General features: G+C 41.7%; 1 protein-coding gene across 2 annotated transcripts in view; it reads left to right on the forward strand.

Moving 5' to 3' along the window:
- The first annotated feature begins 465 nt into the window (after positions 1–465).
- The window catches only part of cntn3a.1 (contactin 3a, tandem duplicate 1), a 74,678-nt gene continuing 57,323 nt past the window's right edge, over positions 466–17,820 (forward strand). For both annotated transcript variants that reach the window (XM_030119781.1, XM_030119782.1), the window contains exons 1-3: positions 466–632; positions 7,537–7,680; positions 17,271–17,403. In XM_030119781.1, coding sequence (XP_029975641.1) covers positions 7,626–7,680; positions 17,271–17,403 — 188 coding nt within the window. In that variant the 5' untranslated portion in view covers positions 466–632; positions 7,537–7,625. The remainder of the gene's footprint in view (positions 633–7,536; positions 7,681–17,270; positions 17,404–17,820) is intronic.

A 17,820-nucleotide genomic window follows, 5' to 3' on the forward strand; every position in this document is an offset into this window, starting at 1 on the left:
TGTTATAATGTCACACGCTGTGCCGTTCTAGGGAAAGGACAATATTATAAGGTGGTGTGGACCTGCAGCATGAGAAAAAAGAAAAAGCCAGCCCCTCTGTATCCTCCTCTGATGTCCCATGTGCCACTGCCGCCGCGCGCGCAGCCACAGTCCTGTGGACGATCCGGACTCAGACCGAGAACTCCTCCTGCTGCCACGGCGCTCACACCTGCAGATCCCCAAATTAGAATCAGCTAAAAACTATACAATTAGAACTAGAAGGGGGAAGAAAAAACCCCCCAAAGCTCTATAAATCATCGGTTCGGGTTGCATCCGCCAGCCGCCGGTGCGCGCGACACCGCCGGGGTAACATTTCTGAGCGCGTCGGGGAGTTGAGAGAGCAGAGCGGGGGGAAGAACCGGGCTGCTGAAAAACCTGGACCCGAGCCTGTGAGGGTCCGCCCGCCTGGAGGCGAGGGGAGAGTTTGGCTCCATTTGCACGAGCGCGACAGCCGCACTTTGACAGAGAGCAACTTCACGCGCGCCGCAGACTCGACGCTGGAGGAGCCGCTGGACTAACGGAGGGATGCGCGGTGTAACATGGATATACGAGAAGGGATAAACATCAGCAAACACCCCGGGAAATGCACGCAGGTAGATATTTTCCCCCCTCATTACTATTATTATCAGATTAAGTTCGCGTAAACTACAGTATTGGCAGCATGTTTATTGTTATTATTATTATTATTATTGTTGTTATTGTTATCACGAGCTATGTTTGCTCACTTCCATCAAGCTGTTAGTCATCAACTTCCAGTCTGGTCATCTATTTGAATAAGTCTGCTCAGTAAAGTATAACAGGTAATATTTTACTCATAAGCTAGTTTCCCTTTTTAGAATTTGCATTTCAATTTATTTTATTGTTTTTCAACAAACAACACTCAGCAGCATATATATTACACACCCACCCACTCTCACTGCACTCATGTGTATTTATGTGTTCAAATCTTTGCAACCATGCCTCATTTAGACAACCTCACTGGTTTGAAATCCTAGTTTTCTCATTGTCTACATACATTTCTCTCTTTCCATATTATCTGCATCCTCTATTAGTCAAGGCCATCATTTTTTTTTTCTCATGCGAGAGAGCATAAATCCACATACAGTTCCAAATGTACTTCCGTTCAAACCTCTTGCAGAGCTCATTTTCTTCAGTGATCAACAGGGGATTGGATTGAGTCCAGTCTCATCATCTCCTCCTTTCTTTGATTGCGCTGAGCTGAGAGCTTGATTGGTTCAGAGTGGCTAAAGTCCTCTTTTGTGCCACTCTGGTGGAAACAGTTATTCCTGTAAAATCAAGTGCCCATATGTTTTACAGAGTGCTGCCTGGGCAGACAGTTTGCCTCTAAGTAAACTGGAGGTGATCTTTGCATTTCACGTGGGCATCCCTTCCAATTTTGTCCATCTATTTACAGGGTTGTGTCTCGGTGCTGTGGGCATGGGCGCCGTCTTTTGTTTCATGTTGACACACGTCCAGCGCCGTCCTCCCTCAGCACAGCTGTGGCTGACCAGATCCAAGCTTTAATTTTCCCCAACTGAACTCTGGAGCGCAGTTACTCCTCTTACCTTTTCTGTTTGAGTGGTTGGAATAGTAGAGCTACTACACATCTCCTTGGGGAAGCGTGCTTATGGCTGGACACGTTTCTGATGATGTCACTGACTCAGAGAGGAGGAGGAAGAGGAGGAGGAGGAGGAGGGTGAACATGAAGCTCAGAGAGCCCCGCTGAGCGGAGCCTGGTCTGCATGAGGAGAGGAAAATCCTCACACAGACTGAGCAAGGTTAGGAGGAGATGTGTGCATTCTAATAAGGCCAAGAAGTTAAAAAAAAAATTCAGCAGGTAGTACGGCGACCCACATGACTTTTCTGTTCTGCCTCTCCGCTGCTCATTGTTCTCTCCACGCTCAGCTTCAAAGAATTGCCGCAGACTTCTAATCTTCATCTTTTATTCAAGTACATTTGTCTGTACAATATGGAAGTGGGACAGCGGCGATGTGGAACAGAAGCCCATGTGGACCACATGTTCACCTATTGTTTCAAAAGGTTCTCGCTGACGTTTGATAACAATTCCAAAAGTAACGCAAACACTGAAATCACCTCACTATTTTTGTTTCATGGTATTTAAGTCACAACAGGCACAGTGTCATAAAACCACAGGCGGCTGTTTCACATACAATAAATAAAGTCGACTCGCTGTAAGCGAACTGAGAAATGGATGCTCGCTCGCTCGCCTTTCTAATGAGGCTGGTGCTGCGAACAGTTGTCTGTATGTTGGTTTTGCAACTGATGCCTGTCTGCAGCTGTTTGGAAATCACAAATTAGGCTTTCCACTAATTCAAATCACAGCAAAGTGCTATTCTATACATGCAGGGGCAGTTTGGATGTGTTGTGGGCAAACAGCAACTTTTTTTTTTCCTTCTAGAAAAACACAGATATTAGAAAATAAGTATATTGGAAATTGGAAGTAAGATGTTGAACATATCTTTTACTGATACATGCATTTTCATACTGTGTAGTTCACATTATTATTATGCTTGAAGGCACAGTGCTTACAGACAGCTTTCCCTTTTGGAGGATCTATTTTTCCTTACAGTGATTGCAGCCTGCCTTTCCTCAATCACAGAGTTAAAATTACCTTCCATGATAATGGCTGCATTCAAGCAAAGTGTTCTAACAAGACCTAAATCAGCTTGTCTAAGTGTCTATTAATTGGCAGCCTCTTAAATCCTAATGGAGCCTTAATGAGCAGCTTAGTAAATACAGGTGAAGCAGGCCCGTGCCTTGTCCTGAAAATATGTAGTTGAGTCTAATATCGGGTGTGAGAAAAGATGAAAGTGAACGACTAAAATCACGTAATAAAAAGTCACAATTGTTTGCCAATATTACTTTTTTTTTTTTTGGAATTTAGAACCAGTGTGTTCTAAGGGCTGAGATGCATGGCTGTGTGATGCTGTTTAAATTATTAGTGCACGCTGGCTCATTATGTTAAAACTTGGAGCGCACATGCAAGCAGGAAGGCCCTTTCAACATACTCCTGTCACAGGGGAGATGGGGATGCGCGCTCTGGTGGAGCGTCCCCGGTGCGGTCTGGAGAAATGAAGAAGCTGGCATGCGTTATGTCATGCCTGCGGCTTGTGTGCTCAGATCAAAACACTATTAGTCTCTTTGTCTTGTGCCACTATTTGAGGTAGAGTCTTGGCTCGGGAATACACTGGCACTTGCTTGACTCCCGTGGCGTGAAGCTTGAGAGGAAGGTGGGGGGGGGAAGAAAAAAAAACATGTTGGCAAACATAAAATCTTCAGCTCAAGAAAGTTTTGTGCTTATTGATTATGGGCGCGTGGATTCTTCAAGAGCGAAGTTGGCAAAGGGAAGTAAAGATTTGTCTGACATTTTCATCTCTATGTAACGGGAAAAGAGCTGCTGCATTCGATAGTTACTGTCAGTGCAACAAGAAGAGAGCGAATCCCAAATATTTTTGAAAGCACAGCCAGACTTTTTGCGTTACAGTTGAACAGGAGGCTTTACAGACTGAGCGGTCCATGAACGTATAGCAGCAGTTCCATGATTAAAAGGAAACGTATTTGAGAACCTAAAACCGGCAGTGCAGACTTGAACACTGGATAAGCTTTAGTGAAATAAAATTACACAACTTTTTCTACAGTGTACAGTATATGTGAATGTTTAGTGAAAAAGATCCTACAACTGCAAAATACATGTGATTAGGGCTTCATTAGCACTTGAACTTATCCTGCTAAATCTTTGATTCATGTGTGCCTCGAATCAAAGAACGCAGCATTAGGGAAGAAAGTTCACATTTCCTATTACTCAACGCGAGCGTCACCAGAAAATAAATTTTGAATGGCCGGAGGCACTCAGAGCAGCGAGACGAGCCACACGTGCAGGAAAACACTGATCGAGCTGGTGTCTGCAGATCAAGTGAAGTCACAGCTCAGGTGATTAAAGATGCAGCATTGTATGCCATTTTTCCTGGTCTCGTCTCGCTCCTGCAGAGTGTGGGAGTCTGGCCTCATTCATGATTCAGAGCTCGAGGGCTGGGGTGTGTGTTTGAGTGTGTGTGGGATGCTCATGCTTTTTAGTGTGAATTTTATCTTCATCTGGACTCTACAACCAAACGGGACCCGGAGCATCCATCTATTAATACATTTTCGGGCCCTGAAAAATTGATGGCGGCTGAAGGATCGGGTGTAGCGGAGAGGGTCGAATCAGATGCCATCACTGTCAGCCTCTGTGGCGGACTGAACTACAATCTGTGGTTTATCAACTCCAGCTGGTACTGTCACCGAACGAGAAGACAGGAGGTGTCACTTTGACAATGCTGAAGTTTAGAGGAGAGGCTTTGTCTCCATGAATCCGAAAGCTTCCCTCAGAGCAGCTGCTTTCACTCAGAAGTCAGGCCTGGTGAAGCGCTCAGTTTTATGGACTGTGGTTCCCAACTGGTGGTCCTGGAGTCAGACCCAGGGCGGTAGTTAGTAGAGTCCCAAACCTCTATAGATGAACTGTGTTCCAGGTCTACAGTCAGTCTATTGTTGGAAGCAGAACCAACGTTTTGGAATATTAATACATCATTAAAACACATTTCTAACCTGAAATGGTCTCTGTTGAAACCTCTTTAAGTTGCATTGGCTCCTACTTTAATCTGGTGGGCACAGGTTTGAACAGAAGTTAATAATTATAACAAAGAAAACACATTGTAAATTGCAAAGTCCTCACAGGATCTCTTTTTTAATGAGCTTCTTTTGCATGTTTCATATGCTAAATTTAAAACTCACAAACATGTAAAACCTAATTTCAAAAGAAGAGGAATAGTGGTTAAACTTTTGGCTGCTTGATAAATAACTTTATTATCTTAGTGATATTTTTAATCTCCGTAGGATGCAGCTATCAATGTTTGTTTCTTCACACAAGACATTTGAGACGTCGCCTGTGATAACATGACATCTGGGTACTTGACACCTTTTTTTGCTTCGACTGAAAACAGTTATTAAAAAGTTTACTCACACATTGTGAAGCCAGTGTCATCACCTCTCGTCTCTCATGACTGTCGCATCCATCTCATTAAAATGTTTCCATCTGTTAACATCAATCATTGGCCTTTTAGCAAATTTTATATAAAGGATTTTTAATTTGCCAGTTTTTTTTTTGTTTTTTTTGTCTCTAGAAATTAATGAATTTGTTTTAGTTGTCGAGATGAAAAGTCCGAGTGTGCAAAAATTGCAGACTTGGCACTGGAAATGTTGTATACAGACTGGCCAGCACTGGCAAAGTTACCCAAACTACACGACAAAATGTCTGTTTATTTGCTGCAGTTGTTCTTTCATTTTATATATGCATTTATGAAATGCGCAACATAAATTCATTGCGGTTGTGTTACATTAAGATACAGTTGACTGTGTGAAAATTGGGTCAGGAAACACTCCGGTCCAGACTGTCGCTCTGGCCTCAATCACATTCCACTTTTCTCCCATTGGCTTTTTTTTTTTTTTTTTTTTTTTTTTTTGCAGTAGCATGAAAGTGGCTGCAACTTGAAAGGCAAAGTTTGATAGCCTTCCCTATCATTAACTTTCATCTCATACGGCAAACAAATGAGAGAATCAATTTGTGATGAAAGTAAGTCATTGGGCTTGTCACTACCACTTAGGGTCACAAGGGTAATTAATTTATCGTGAGCAGACAGTCAAATAATGGTGCGGACACTCCCCGACTCCTGCAGCCATCATTTTTATAGTTCTCAGATCCTTTGGATCAAAAGCCTCTCCTTTATCCCCCTCTCCACTGGCGCTGTTGTCTGATGTCTCATGTCTCAGGGCTTGCAGAGTAATAGAGATCAAGAGATTGCTGTTAAAGGCCAACAGATACCAGCTTTTATGAATGGGCGGCTCGATAGTTCACACATCCTGCTAGTTATTGCTTGTTTTGCTGTCAGGGTGGGATGAATTAATTTTAGATGACCACACTGTAAAACATTTCAGTGGCAGATGAAACAATTAGTTGAGGCGGTTTTGAAAACATGAAGCCTTTGCAGCCCGAGGTGGCGCGTATTTACTTCAGAAATGAAACTCGATCATTTGCCTAATTTTGGAAATTCATATATAGTGTGAGTCTGCAAATGGAAAAATAAAGTTTCAACCATTCCTTTTATTAAAATGATTGTGGGGATTAATTTATTCAGTGCTTCTCTCACAATGATTCCCTCAAAGGAGGAGCAGTCCAAAAATAACCAGGAGCACAAGAAAGGATTTAGAGTCTCTCAGTTTTATTATTAAAAGCCAACATTTACTCTTGACATTTGCATCCTAATAACTGCAAGATAGGTTGGAGCTGAGACGACGCTCGAAACCCAATCTCCATGATGAGATTTATAGGAGAAAGTGTTTCTTTTAATGGTTTAGTACACATCGACAGAAGAGTAGTGTAGGCAAACCTGTCAGGGACGCTGCTGATATATTCACATAAGCATCAGTATGCTCCGTCATGCCTTTCACTGGTGCAAAGATAGGAGGCGTGCAGATAACTGAGAAAGCATGAATATGTAATCTTTCGGTCGTCTCTGCTTTTTTTTTTTTTTTTGGCACGACCGTCTTGATAGGCTGTACTGTATGCTCCCATTAATTTCTTTCTGAGCATTTATTTCAGCATGCTGGTGGCGAGCCGTACCATCAGTCAGTTAAATGTACCAAGGAGAGTCTGTTTGAGCAAGACAATGGCTAATTTCCTCCCTTCATACCTTCTCACTCCATAAGCACCCCCCCCCTTTCCCAAATACACAAACATTTATCTGCTGTTTTATCAGAAAAGATCATTTAGACAAATAAATACATCACGGCTTATCAGTAGCAGAAGGAACATGCTCATTATCATTTCACAACTTTTTGGAGATTTCATTTGGCTTGAACTACAGATAAATTACAGCTTAGTCCTTGAAAAAAAAAATCAATTGTGAGTCTGCCGAGAGACTGAAAATGGTTTGTGCGGCACGTACAGTCAGCTCTTTATGTCAGAAATACATAATCCCCCCAGCTCAGACGAATTCAAGGAGCCAGGACAGTGCTTTATTACATGGTAGGGATGTGTCTGACAACTGGCTTCTTTTTGTTTTGTCTCAGCAGGTTTGAGTACAAGCAAGCAATCCCTTTATGTTTTCTCCGGCAGACATGATCCCTATTATGCAATGTTAAGCGCACTTAAGCAAACTCCACAGTAGTGGAAGTGCAACCATCTGCTATGGAGTTGCTATTAAATGTCATCTAAATGTGTTTGTAAAGCTGAAACACTAAGATGCACAATGTGTTTTTTTTTTCTTTTCTTTTTTCTGGAGGTTGTTAGTGACTTTTTCCATGCCCTCCTTTTGTGTAATATGTCACCAGACACAGGCGGCGACTGTCCTTGTGAGATCTGTCTTCATGATGAGACCAGTGACCAGTGGTTCTGAATGTTTAATGATTTTTTTTTTTCCTCTCCCTTTTCTTTCCATTTGACAGAAGAACAGTGAAAGTGCTGCAAAGGACAAAGCCGGGATTCTACACACCTGTGATTGGATGTGAGCTTGTACTGACCTGAGACCATTAAAATGGAGTTGCTATGGAAACTTTTACTGCTGCTGTCATTGGCGGGGTGTCTGGCAGGTAAATCCTTTAATCGTATACTTTTATTTATGCTGTTATACAAGAGGTACATGAATTGTTATTGACTTTTTTTTTTGTATGTGATGATGCTTTGGTGCTTAGAACAGACGACACTTAAAAGGCAAAATGGTAACAGTAAAAAGGTTTTATGGCGAACGGCGCTCGGAGCTTCCTACAAATTATACAAATGGCAGGAACGGTTCATGATTTTGTCTTTTCGTTGGCAGCTCAAGGCATCAAATCAGCATTTCCTAAGTTGTGCATGGCAACTATCTCTGTATCCCAGACGGTGGAACCTGCTGTAAATGAATAAGCCCGGTTTCCATCTCTGACAGACAGCCAGTATCTTGCAGTCATTCATTTTAAAGAGCACCTCAATTGTTATCCTAATTGAGATTGCAGCGGTAGTTGTACAGAAATCTTGTCATTGATCTTGCTTTTAATGAGAGACCTAATTTTCCTTCCTTACAAAATGTTCAGGGTCAAATGCGAGTTCTCTTCAAAATGTCAGAGTCTGACGCTGAGAACAAGATGAATAAAGGCTTTCTTCTGTGAACACTGTATCTTGAGGAATGAGTAATCTTTCATGTTGCCTTGCTCAAAATCAGCAGCCCCTCCTCACAGCTGGGACCTAAAATAATTAGCGTGCGTGCGTGCATGTGTGGGCTTGTGACTGTCACTGTGTGTATTCGTTTGTGCACGCGCGTCTTTTTTAAAACGTTTTTTTTTTTTCTTTTAATCCAAAGCGCGCCGGCGTGCCGACACCTAAATTTGCCTACATGGCAATTAGCACCGTTTATCAGTAAATCCAATACACATCAGTGGATGTCTAATGAGGCTTTCCTCAGGGAACTGTGACTCACTGTGGGATTAAGATCTACGCCGCAGCTCTGGATCACATAATATGTCCTACTTAAGGATTCTCTTAAATATACACACAAGTGAGTGTTGATGACCTCGATGGAAACCCCCGCCAAAAACCTTGACAGGTTTTTCATATATATATACGGCCTTGAGGAGACTATTTCAATCTCCAGTTTGCGCACTAATGAAATGTACTCAATCGTGTGTTGCAGAAACGGTATTCAGGGTTATCTATTCAGAGCAATTTAGCATTTGACGAAGGAGCAGAGGGCAAAGCGTTTCTGAAAAGCATTGTGTTGCGTAGCCCTTGCCTCACGCTCAAGGCTCACACTCACAGTGGGTACCACAGAATAACCAGGCATTAATATTCACCATGGGGTTACATTACATACGCTCTGCTTACAAGACAAGTATGATGAAATGTAACTGTGGATCTCTAAAGACTCTCTGTTTGAAGATAGACACTATAAGCGTTTTAGTATTTCAACCTGCACTTCTGTGTGGGGATGGCATGGTGTGAGGATGTTCGACGTTTGGTCCTTGGTATGTTATTTGTATAGAATCCACTTATTTTTTTTTTCTTTTTCTTTTTCCTAAAACTGAAGGCTTTGGCTGTGCGTGGGAGACGTGGGGGACCGAGGGCAAGGCAGTCCCATAGTGAGTTTATCTAGAGTTAACCACCTCTCCCTCGGCGGGTCTGAATGACCCGAGGCCATGAGCATGTGAATGAGTGAGTACCAACAGGAGCGGGAGCGTAAAGACGCCAGGGTGGGTGTGGTTTTGCCCCCACAGATGCAACGGATAATTTACCAATAGATCAAGTGTCAAGCGACAGCAGGGCTTTGAATAAAGCTGTAACTGTTGGTGGGGTGCGATCGCAAAAGTTTTTTTTCAGGAAAAGGTCTGTATTTATTCAGTAAGTCACCGTGTGTAAAGACGATAGAGAGAAGATTGAGTTTCTCTCCAGGAACCACAATACAATATTCTAATGGGTTCATGGTCTGGTTTTTAGAAAAAAAAAAAAAGTTCCGGGACGGAGAATTAAGACTCCTGCGGTGCACATTCCCTGTGTTGCACAACCATTTGCCAGAAACATAAATCTTTTGATGCAAAATATTGATTTCAAAACACTTTTACCACCAGCTTCATGAATTCACAAGTATTTGGCCAAAAAATAATTGGCGGCGTTCCAATCATTGGAACATCTGTAGTTGGCATTGAGGGCGACAATTTGCCGGCACTGGGAACAGAAATATAAACACATTGAGGAAAATTGCTGTTAAGACTCAAACCGGCAATCAAATGTTTTGTTCTCTCGGAATAATTCAGAGTTAACATTGGGAATATTTTCCTTGGTTACTTAAGTGGGTGTTTACAGTTTCACAGTCGTAATCCATTTTTAGCACACGGTTTCTGATGTTTGGTTTGATGAAAAATAAACAAAATCTCTAGGACATGTTGAAAGTGGAGTGATATGATTAGATGCTCGGCTTCACAAATCATTTACCACAGACTGTGTTTAGTGGCCAATCAGAAATAAGTGTTCAACAAAGCTGTAATGAGTTTTTGTTGTGCGCCGCTGAAGTAGCTTGGCACAGCAGTTGTGTCGCTGTGGAATTAGAATAAAAATAACACATGTGGGACAACTAGCCTGAATTTAATATTGTAAGTTTGAAAGTTTTGGTTCATATAGTGTTAGTCCACCTGAATGCAAAACCTGAACAAAGTATCCTAGGGTGGTTCAGTAATTGAAATTGGAAGTGGTTTAAATGGCTGATTCTTGTTTGGGAAAACTGTAGTTTCAACTTTGACGCTGATAAAAGGTTTAAAAACCCTTCATGGAATCTTTATATGCCTTTTGTGAATAAAAATGATATTTTATTGCTGAGTTTTTGGGTGGTTTTTAAACAATATCTGTAAATTTTGGAATAAAACCAACTACTTTTAAAGGGAATCATACCTTCAGATTTAGAAGCACATCTCTTGATCAGGTTCAAGTCTTAGTAATTCAGGTGGAATTGAAAGGCTGCTTATGGCCAGCATTATAATCTCCAAGCACAAAAAAAACAAGGCCTCTCACTTTGCTCTGTATAGCCCTGGACGCAGTCGAGAGATGAGTGCAGCTTCAAATATTGACTTATCTCATTGAGTCATCAGAACATGGCGCAGCCTTTTAGGAATCCTTAAGCAAGGATTTGATTGCATCTTTGAAGTTTTATATATGTGGAGCTGTGGACTATTCCCCTGTGAGTCTCCCTCCCAGAGCTGCTGTGATTTTGCTTCATACAGGGAAAAAAAAAGGAAAGAAAACAACTTCCAATTTGAATGTCTTTGCATTAATGATGAATCCTTTGCAATTCATCTGCAGTGTGTATTTTTCCTCATAAATACATCGTTATCAATTAAAGAGCAAAACATATTTGTCACAGGAAGGCATTTAATAGCCTGGAGCATGCTGTGCTGTGAACTTTCAGTACTGACACATTTCTGTTTTTGCATCCCCTGGATGCTGAATCACCAGACTGTTTATATAAGTCTGCATATTTACATATTTCGTCTTTGTTTTCGTACACATTGGCACATACATGACATTTTAATGATGACAGGTTTGTAATGATGAGAAAAACTGAAGCACGTACTGTATGTTCCATCATTTAATTTTAGTCATTATTGCTCATGCAAACAGTATTTTTATCCAAGGGCGCTCATTCTTGGTAAAGTGAATGAATGCACTGATTTTTAAATTTTTTTTTTACTTATAGACAGAAATCCTCACAGGTCTTGTACCTGGAAATGAAATTCACCGCTTTTATCTCTGTTTACAATGACGTTTGTGCATTATATTTTGATTTATTCAGCATAGATAGAGTTTTCTGATTTATATAGTGGGAACAGTATTAGTTCAAATGTTTGCCTGAATATGTGCATGTAAGTACATTATTCATTAGGCTTTTCATATCTTTAGGAAAACTTTTTGTCTTATTGTCAAAATTAACTGGGAGATTTTTTTTGATGGTATCAGTTGCATAATGTTTTCAGCTGGAGTAATTTGTCATGACCCCTTTCATGACCCCCCCTTCAATATTTCCTGTTGGAAGTGTTGATCTAAAAAAAGGAATCTGCACTACACTGACAAAAAAAAAAAAAAAAAAAAAAAATCCCTAATGGTCAGATCAGGTGCTCTTTAAGCACCTCTGGTTAGAAACATAATGGTGCAATTTTAAACCATGATAAATGTTTCCATTAGCGCGCAGTGTGGCATCTGGTGAGTGACAAATAACCTTCTAGCCATTGTTGTGGAGAAAAAAAAGTGGGGATATTACTACAATTAGATGACAAATGGCAGTCTCAGAAGCACTGTGTTCCTGGCCTTATGTAGACATTCAATATAGAGCGCGGCACAACAACACAAAAACCCGCTTTAATTTGCTATTCCCATGTATGGAGTTAGACCAAATCAATTCGGTGTTTCCCCCAAGTGCACGCTGCAGCGGATACCCTTGATCCGCTTTGTGTAGGTGCATTTCAGATGCACTGTCTTTGATTTAGCTTGAAAACCTTGTGACATGTTGGGTTATTGGTTGGGGACGTCTCCGTGTGGCCCAATGTGATTATCTTAACGATGAGCTTGTAGCACAGTACATCACACCTTATGAATGGCTGTAACTACAGTGACGTCTGTCCTCCTATGTTTCTATTATTAGTTTCTTGTGCCGTTTGTGCTTCTATTGTGACCCCTCTCTTTGGATTCATGCAAAATGGTCATTTTCGAAAACCACTTTTCTTTATTGGGCGAAATGTTAAATTATTTGCTGAGGTGGTTTTTTTTTTCTTTCTCCCAAGGATCTTTAGAAAAGCAAGATGCTGCAAGCGTTTTGAGTATTTCGAGCGATGTGATCAGACCTACAGCTTACTCAAAAACAGCCAGACCTTTCCATCTAAGTCTGGAGTAACATTTGCTGCCCCTGAATGAGAGACCTTAAAGGTGCACCTTATCGGCCTGGACAGAGGGGGAAGATGCTTTAAAAAGCAAGATTGGCTTTTTTTTTTTATTTGATGCATAAAACCCTGAGCTGAAACGAATGGATTTGGTGCCTCACAAACGACCGATACCTCCCCCACAGCCGACTCCCCATGTGCCTGTTTATTCATGCTGAGGTAAGCTGGAGGAATTCATTTGCTGTCAGCGAGTATTGAATTTGAGATTAGTTTTTATTTCAGCCTCTAAAACAGCTCCCTCTGCCTTCCACTTGTGCTCTGTTGCTGAGTCTTGTGTTGTCTGAGGGAGTCTGGGAAAACATGCACATATCACCATCTGGCAGCAGGTGACAGATATGAGTCGGGGAGGGCTATTTTTTTTTTTATTTTATTTTTCTTTAAAACGCCGTTTTATAATGACCTCCATCTCCGTCCGGCGGCACTGTGCAGTCAACTTCCTGTTAGGGCTCCGGATCACTGCACTCCACTAACAGAGCGCTTCAAATGTTTGACTTCTTATGTTCTGGGCAGCTCAGAGTTGCACCTTTCTATTGCTTAAATGATGTTCTTGCATGTTTTTTGCAGTATGTGTCCACTGTCTTTGTCATACAGTTCATGTGCCTCCGAAATAAATTCTCCCTGAGAAAGAAATACATTTCTCTGTGGATTTCACAATGGGCTGCAGTACTGTAGAGTGTCACACCTCAGTGTTTGATTACCAGAAAGCAAGCCTGAAAATGACTCTGTATTCCCCACCACATCTCACTTTCATTCCAGTTAGGGCAACGGAAGAGTTTCAGAGAGTTTGCATCAGTTTGAACCGAGCCCCCAGGCACAGCCCCCGGAGCTCGATCCCGCCTCATTATTCAGACACTTATTCACCCCTCATAACAACAGTTGCTGCGGTGCAACCAGAGATCGGGTCAGCTCAGCACAACCGGAACTGCGAGTATGGACGGCAACCAAATATTTCTGTTGATTAATTCGGTGTTAATTGAAAATTGAGTCAGGTTGGTGTACAGCGATCCATTTAGGGATTGATTAAAAGTGTAATACACAAGAAGGTTAAGCACCAGCGATCCAGCAGTAATGGTTTGTGGAGTTTGGGGCGTTTGCTTCCATTTGTAGTGGGAATAATTCCGTTGGTCTGTTGAGTGGTTGTTTGTGATTTCGGTAAATGTTCCAAGACATTTAATAACCACAATGAATCCCCTCACTGTGTTTTTCCACATTCTTCATCAAGAGATTATAAAATTGAGCTCAGCATGAGCCAGAGCTGTAATTTCTTTGTTCCTAATCCTCAATATAAGTCATAATTTAGAAACCAGCTGCACTCACAACCCATAAATCATGGAGCAGTGGTTACATTACATTTACAAGTGATTTAAGTGAGTTATGATTTCACCATAACGCCCGCGATGTCAAAATAAATTGGAGCTACATTGTGTGTGATTCACTGGATTTTCGAAACTATACATGTGAGGATGAGGACATGGAGAAGGCCAGGTTTTCTAGCTTTGGCGATTAACTGGGAGAAAACTTACATGGAGAAAGAAGTATGCTGGTTTTTACTTGTAATTGTCACTAAAGCTTCATCGTTGTGTTTGACTCAATACAGAAAGTTGAACTTTCAGCCATGCAGCCGCTATATCACCTGAAATGTGTGAAAGTTTTAATAATCACGCTTTTATCTTTGAAGTTTTTCAGCAAAAGACTTAATCGTGACATTGTTGGAATGCAAATAACTAACTGATCTAACACGTAAAAGCAGAAACAGATAAAAGAAAAGTTGAACTACACGGCTTTTTGACTTATTACAAAAACAAATGAAGAATTAAAAAAAAATATTTTTCCCATAAATTTAGGTCTGCTCGCTTGTTTTTGATATGTAGAACAAAGACTACACGTCGCATGTTCAGAGTGCTTTTCGTTTTATGTGAGTCCATGAATTAAACAGCCTGCTTAATAAATGATTCACATGCAAAGAATCACTGTGAAAACTTGTTTTAATGTGAACCGAAGTGCACAAGATGAGACTCGGTGGTGATCAATCATCTCTCGCTGCTGCTTCAAGAGACATGCACGCATTGTGCATCAAAGATTATAATTAGGCAGCTTTTTATTGTGTGTAACTTTCTGTGAGGTTTATCCTTGATGAGCGGAACAATCAGTGTACAAGGTCCCTTGTCAAACAACTCCACCCTTTCAGAGAGTTATATTTAGTCTTGAGGATGAATCAGTTCTCGGTAGACTCTGCAGAGGCTCGAAAACGATACCTGCCTCTCATACAAATTAGCCGCCCTACCTTCATAATATTCTTACTTTTATGCCGTCACAGAAATGCAAATGAACTCTGACAAATCCAAATGAATTCCTTTTTCCATTTCAGAAAGCAATGTTTATTGTAATGAGGTTTAGGCTACCCCAAGGGTCACTGCGACGGCTCAACACCCGTTCTCTATTGTACCTGTGGAATTAACAAGGAAATTAATGTAACGCTAGATGTGCTGCTGCGTTTGTCTTCACGCTGTTGTCATTTTTCCCCTTGAAGAAACAATCAAGATTGATACAATATCACACTGGGATTTTATTTGTTTTAATTTATGCGTTGTGTATTGCTTGTTTACAGAATCCCAAGCTAAACACACATCATGAATATGTATAACATTCGCAGTGTGTTATAATTAAAGCTTCAGTCTGTGCATTCATCTGTCCGTCACTGAGTTCAGTTTTTAACATAGACTCTATATCATTTCGGGCCCTGGCATTACCATCTGGTCCACTCATCTTTATTCGTCAGTTTTCCTGTCTTTACTGCCGTCAGAAGTATATCAGTCAGGCAAAAAGCGACACCGCTGCTTTGCTAAGAGATGCAATAAATGTGTGAATTGTTGGGATTAGAATATCATCTCCTCACCATGTCACCACTCCACCTCGCTATACTTTACATGTGGCTTATATATGATCCTGTAATCGTCTGTGGCTGCAGCTCAGCTGGTACGGCAGATTTTTCTCTCAGGAAAGAAGTTGCAGGTTTGCTCCACCGGTGTCCTTGAGCAAGACACTGTACACCTAATTGATTCCAACGGATGGATGGAGCGTCTTGCATGGCCCTTGTCGTCCGTGTGAATGGGTGAATCTGACTTAGGAGCTTCTAAATCAGTGAAAGAGCACTTTATACAAGAAATCCATTTAACAATTGTTTTGATGTCTTTCACTATTTTTTCAATGCAGTTCCTCAGAAAAACCCCCCCAAAAAACTGTTTCATAAATGATTTCATCAAAGGGAATGTGTCTGAAAATTCTCGCTCTCGTGTTTTCTGATCTGTATAGACAAATAGTATCCTCAAAAAAAATAGACAGGCAGCTTCCAAAGAAAGCTGTTTGATCAGTCGGTGGTCTTTTATACCTTCTGAACTCTTCTCCTGAACACAACCTGCTGCTGACCGAAAACAGAAGGCTTCACTGCGATGGGACCTCGCTAAGCCAATATCACGCTTCCGAGTTCAGGATTCAGTTCTGCTCCAGATTCTTTCAAGTGTCTTATTATGTAAAAATCTAATTTTAACAACCTCAGAGCTGACAAAGCCTCACAGTCCCTACGCAGTGACCGCTGGCCAGCTCTGCCTTAACTCGTCTCGGGTGCTCTTCTCTGTGCCGTCCTGTTGTGGTTGACCTTGCCGGTGCGTTTGGATTCGGCCTCAGCTCCTCCGTCACTACTGTGCTCGCCTGCTCGTGTACTTCCGTGCTGTATCTCTGTCAGGATTCCTTACTTTCACGTCACACTCCTCAGTGTTGCTGCTGCAGAAAGAGTGAAAAAATTGGAAGTAACAATATGGAGCGATAACCCAGAGGAAGGGGGAGATAGATAAGACCCCCCGGAGCCCGGACGCTGCCGGTGGTGGATGGCTGATGGGAATGCTGCAGAGAGTCCCTGACTGCGCTGACAGATGAGGCAGTGATGAGAAGGAGGAGGAGGTTAGAAAAAGCAGAATAACTATTGTACTGTGATATTTAAAGAGCGGGGAGCACAGACTGATTGCAGACTGAAAGATCAACAGATAACAGCAGCAGCGTGATTTTGATTGCGTTCAAATAAAAAATGTGCATACTGAATATATTGAAGTCACTTCTCTACTTCACAACAAAAACCGAAACTAAAATGTCATAAAAACATCTCACGTATTTCCCCAATCACGGGAATTTTAATTTCATCCTATACATCATGATGGGAAACAAATTGATGGCTGAAATGAGAGACGCAGATGTGAAAGGAGACCGAATTACCCTCACTATTTGTAGTGGCGATTTATTTCATACGTTTTATGAGTTGACATCCTCTGGGAAGGAGGTGATAAGTTTGAAGGTTTGAGATGAAATTTTGTCAAAGTGCGGTCGCAGTGTGACGTGTCTTTGACAAGCCTGTACATTCAGATGTTTGTATTAAAGTTTTATGAAGGTTACCGGCTGATTATGCAGTACCTCAGGGACTTAGCAAGTTTTTATGACTAATATGAAAAATGCTCATGGGCTCTGCTCACATGGTCGACGGTTGCATGCCAAACAGAGGAACATGATTCATCCCTCTCCTGTACACTGCTTTTTTTTTTTTTTTTCTTTTTTCCTCCCTTTGCTTCCTTCATCTGCTGGCCTTCTGCTCGCCAGAAAAGAAGAAAAACTGTTAAAAGTGGTTTTTCGGGCTCACCAGGACATCAAAGCTGATGTAGGTTTGTTGGCTCTCCACACAGGGAGCGGAGTCCTGCTGCGGCCCGCGTTCACCAAGCAGCCCGGCAGCGTGGTGTTTCCCATTCAACCCGGAGAGAACCGCCGAGAGGTGGTGTTCAGCTGCGAGGCCCAGGGACACCCACCTCCTTTCTACAGGTAGCTCCTGCACGCATGGCTTTATGCACACATTGTCGCTTTTGTTAGACAAGGCCTTCAGGTTTTGCCCCAGAGCTTTCAAGCTCTGAAAACACGGCGACACTGGATTTATTGCCTGGAGGAAAACTGGGTGTTTGCAGAACTTGTGGCTCTTTGCTGCACACTGCCTGCAGCACTTTCATCCACTGTCAGTAATGGCTCATTTGAGAATTAATTGGCTTCACATTTTTGGTGCATTGTGTATTTACAATGGCAGCCTGACATTGATCCATTAACTTCACATTGCGAGCTTCCTGTCATCCGTATCGCTGATCAAAGATCAAGTGACCCAAGAGAATCTTGCAGCAAAAAAGTCCTTCTCATCATGACAGCGATCGAGTAATTAGAAAAAACAGTGGAGTGCATTTCAAACACCAG

Source organism: Salarias fasciatus, chromosome 20 (genome assembly GCF_902148845.1).
Source record: "Salarias fasciatus chromosome 20, fSalaFa1.1, whole genome shotgun sequence".
NCBI lineage: Eukaryota > Metazoa > Chordata > Actinopteri > Blenniiformes > Blenniidae > Salarias > Salarias fasciatus.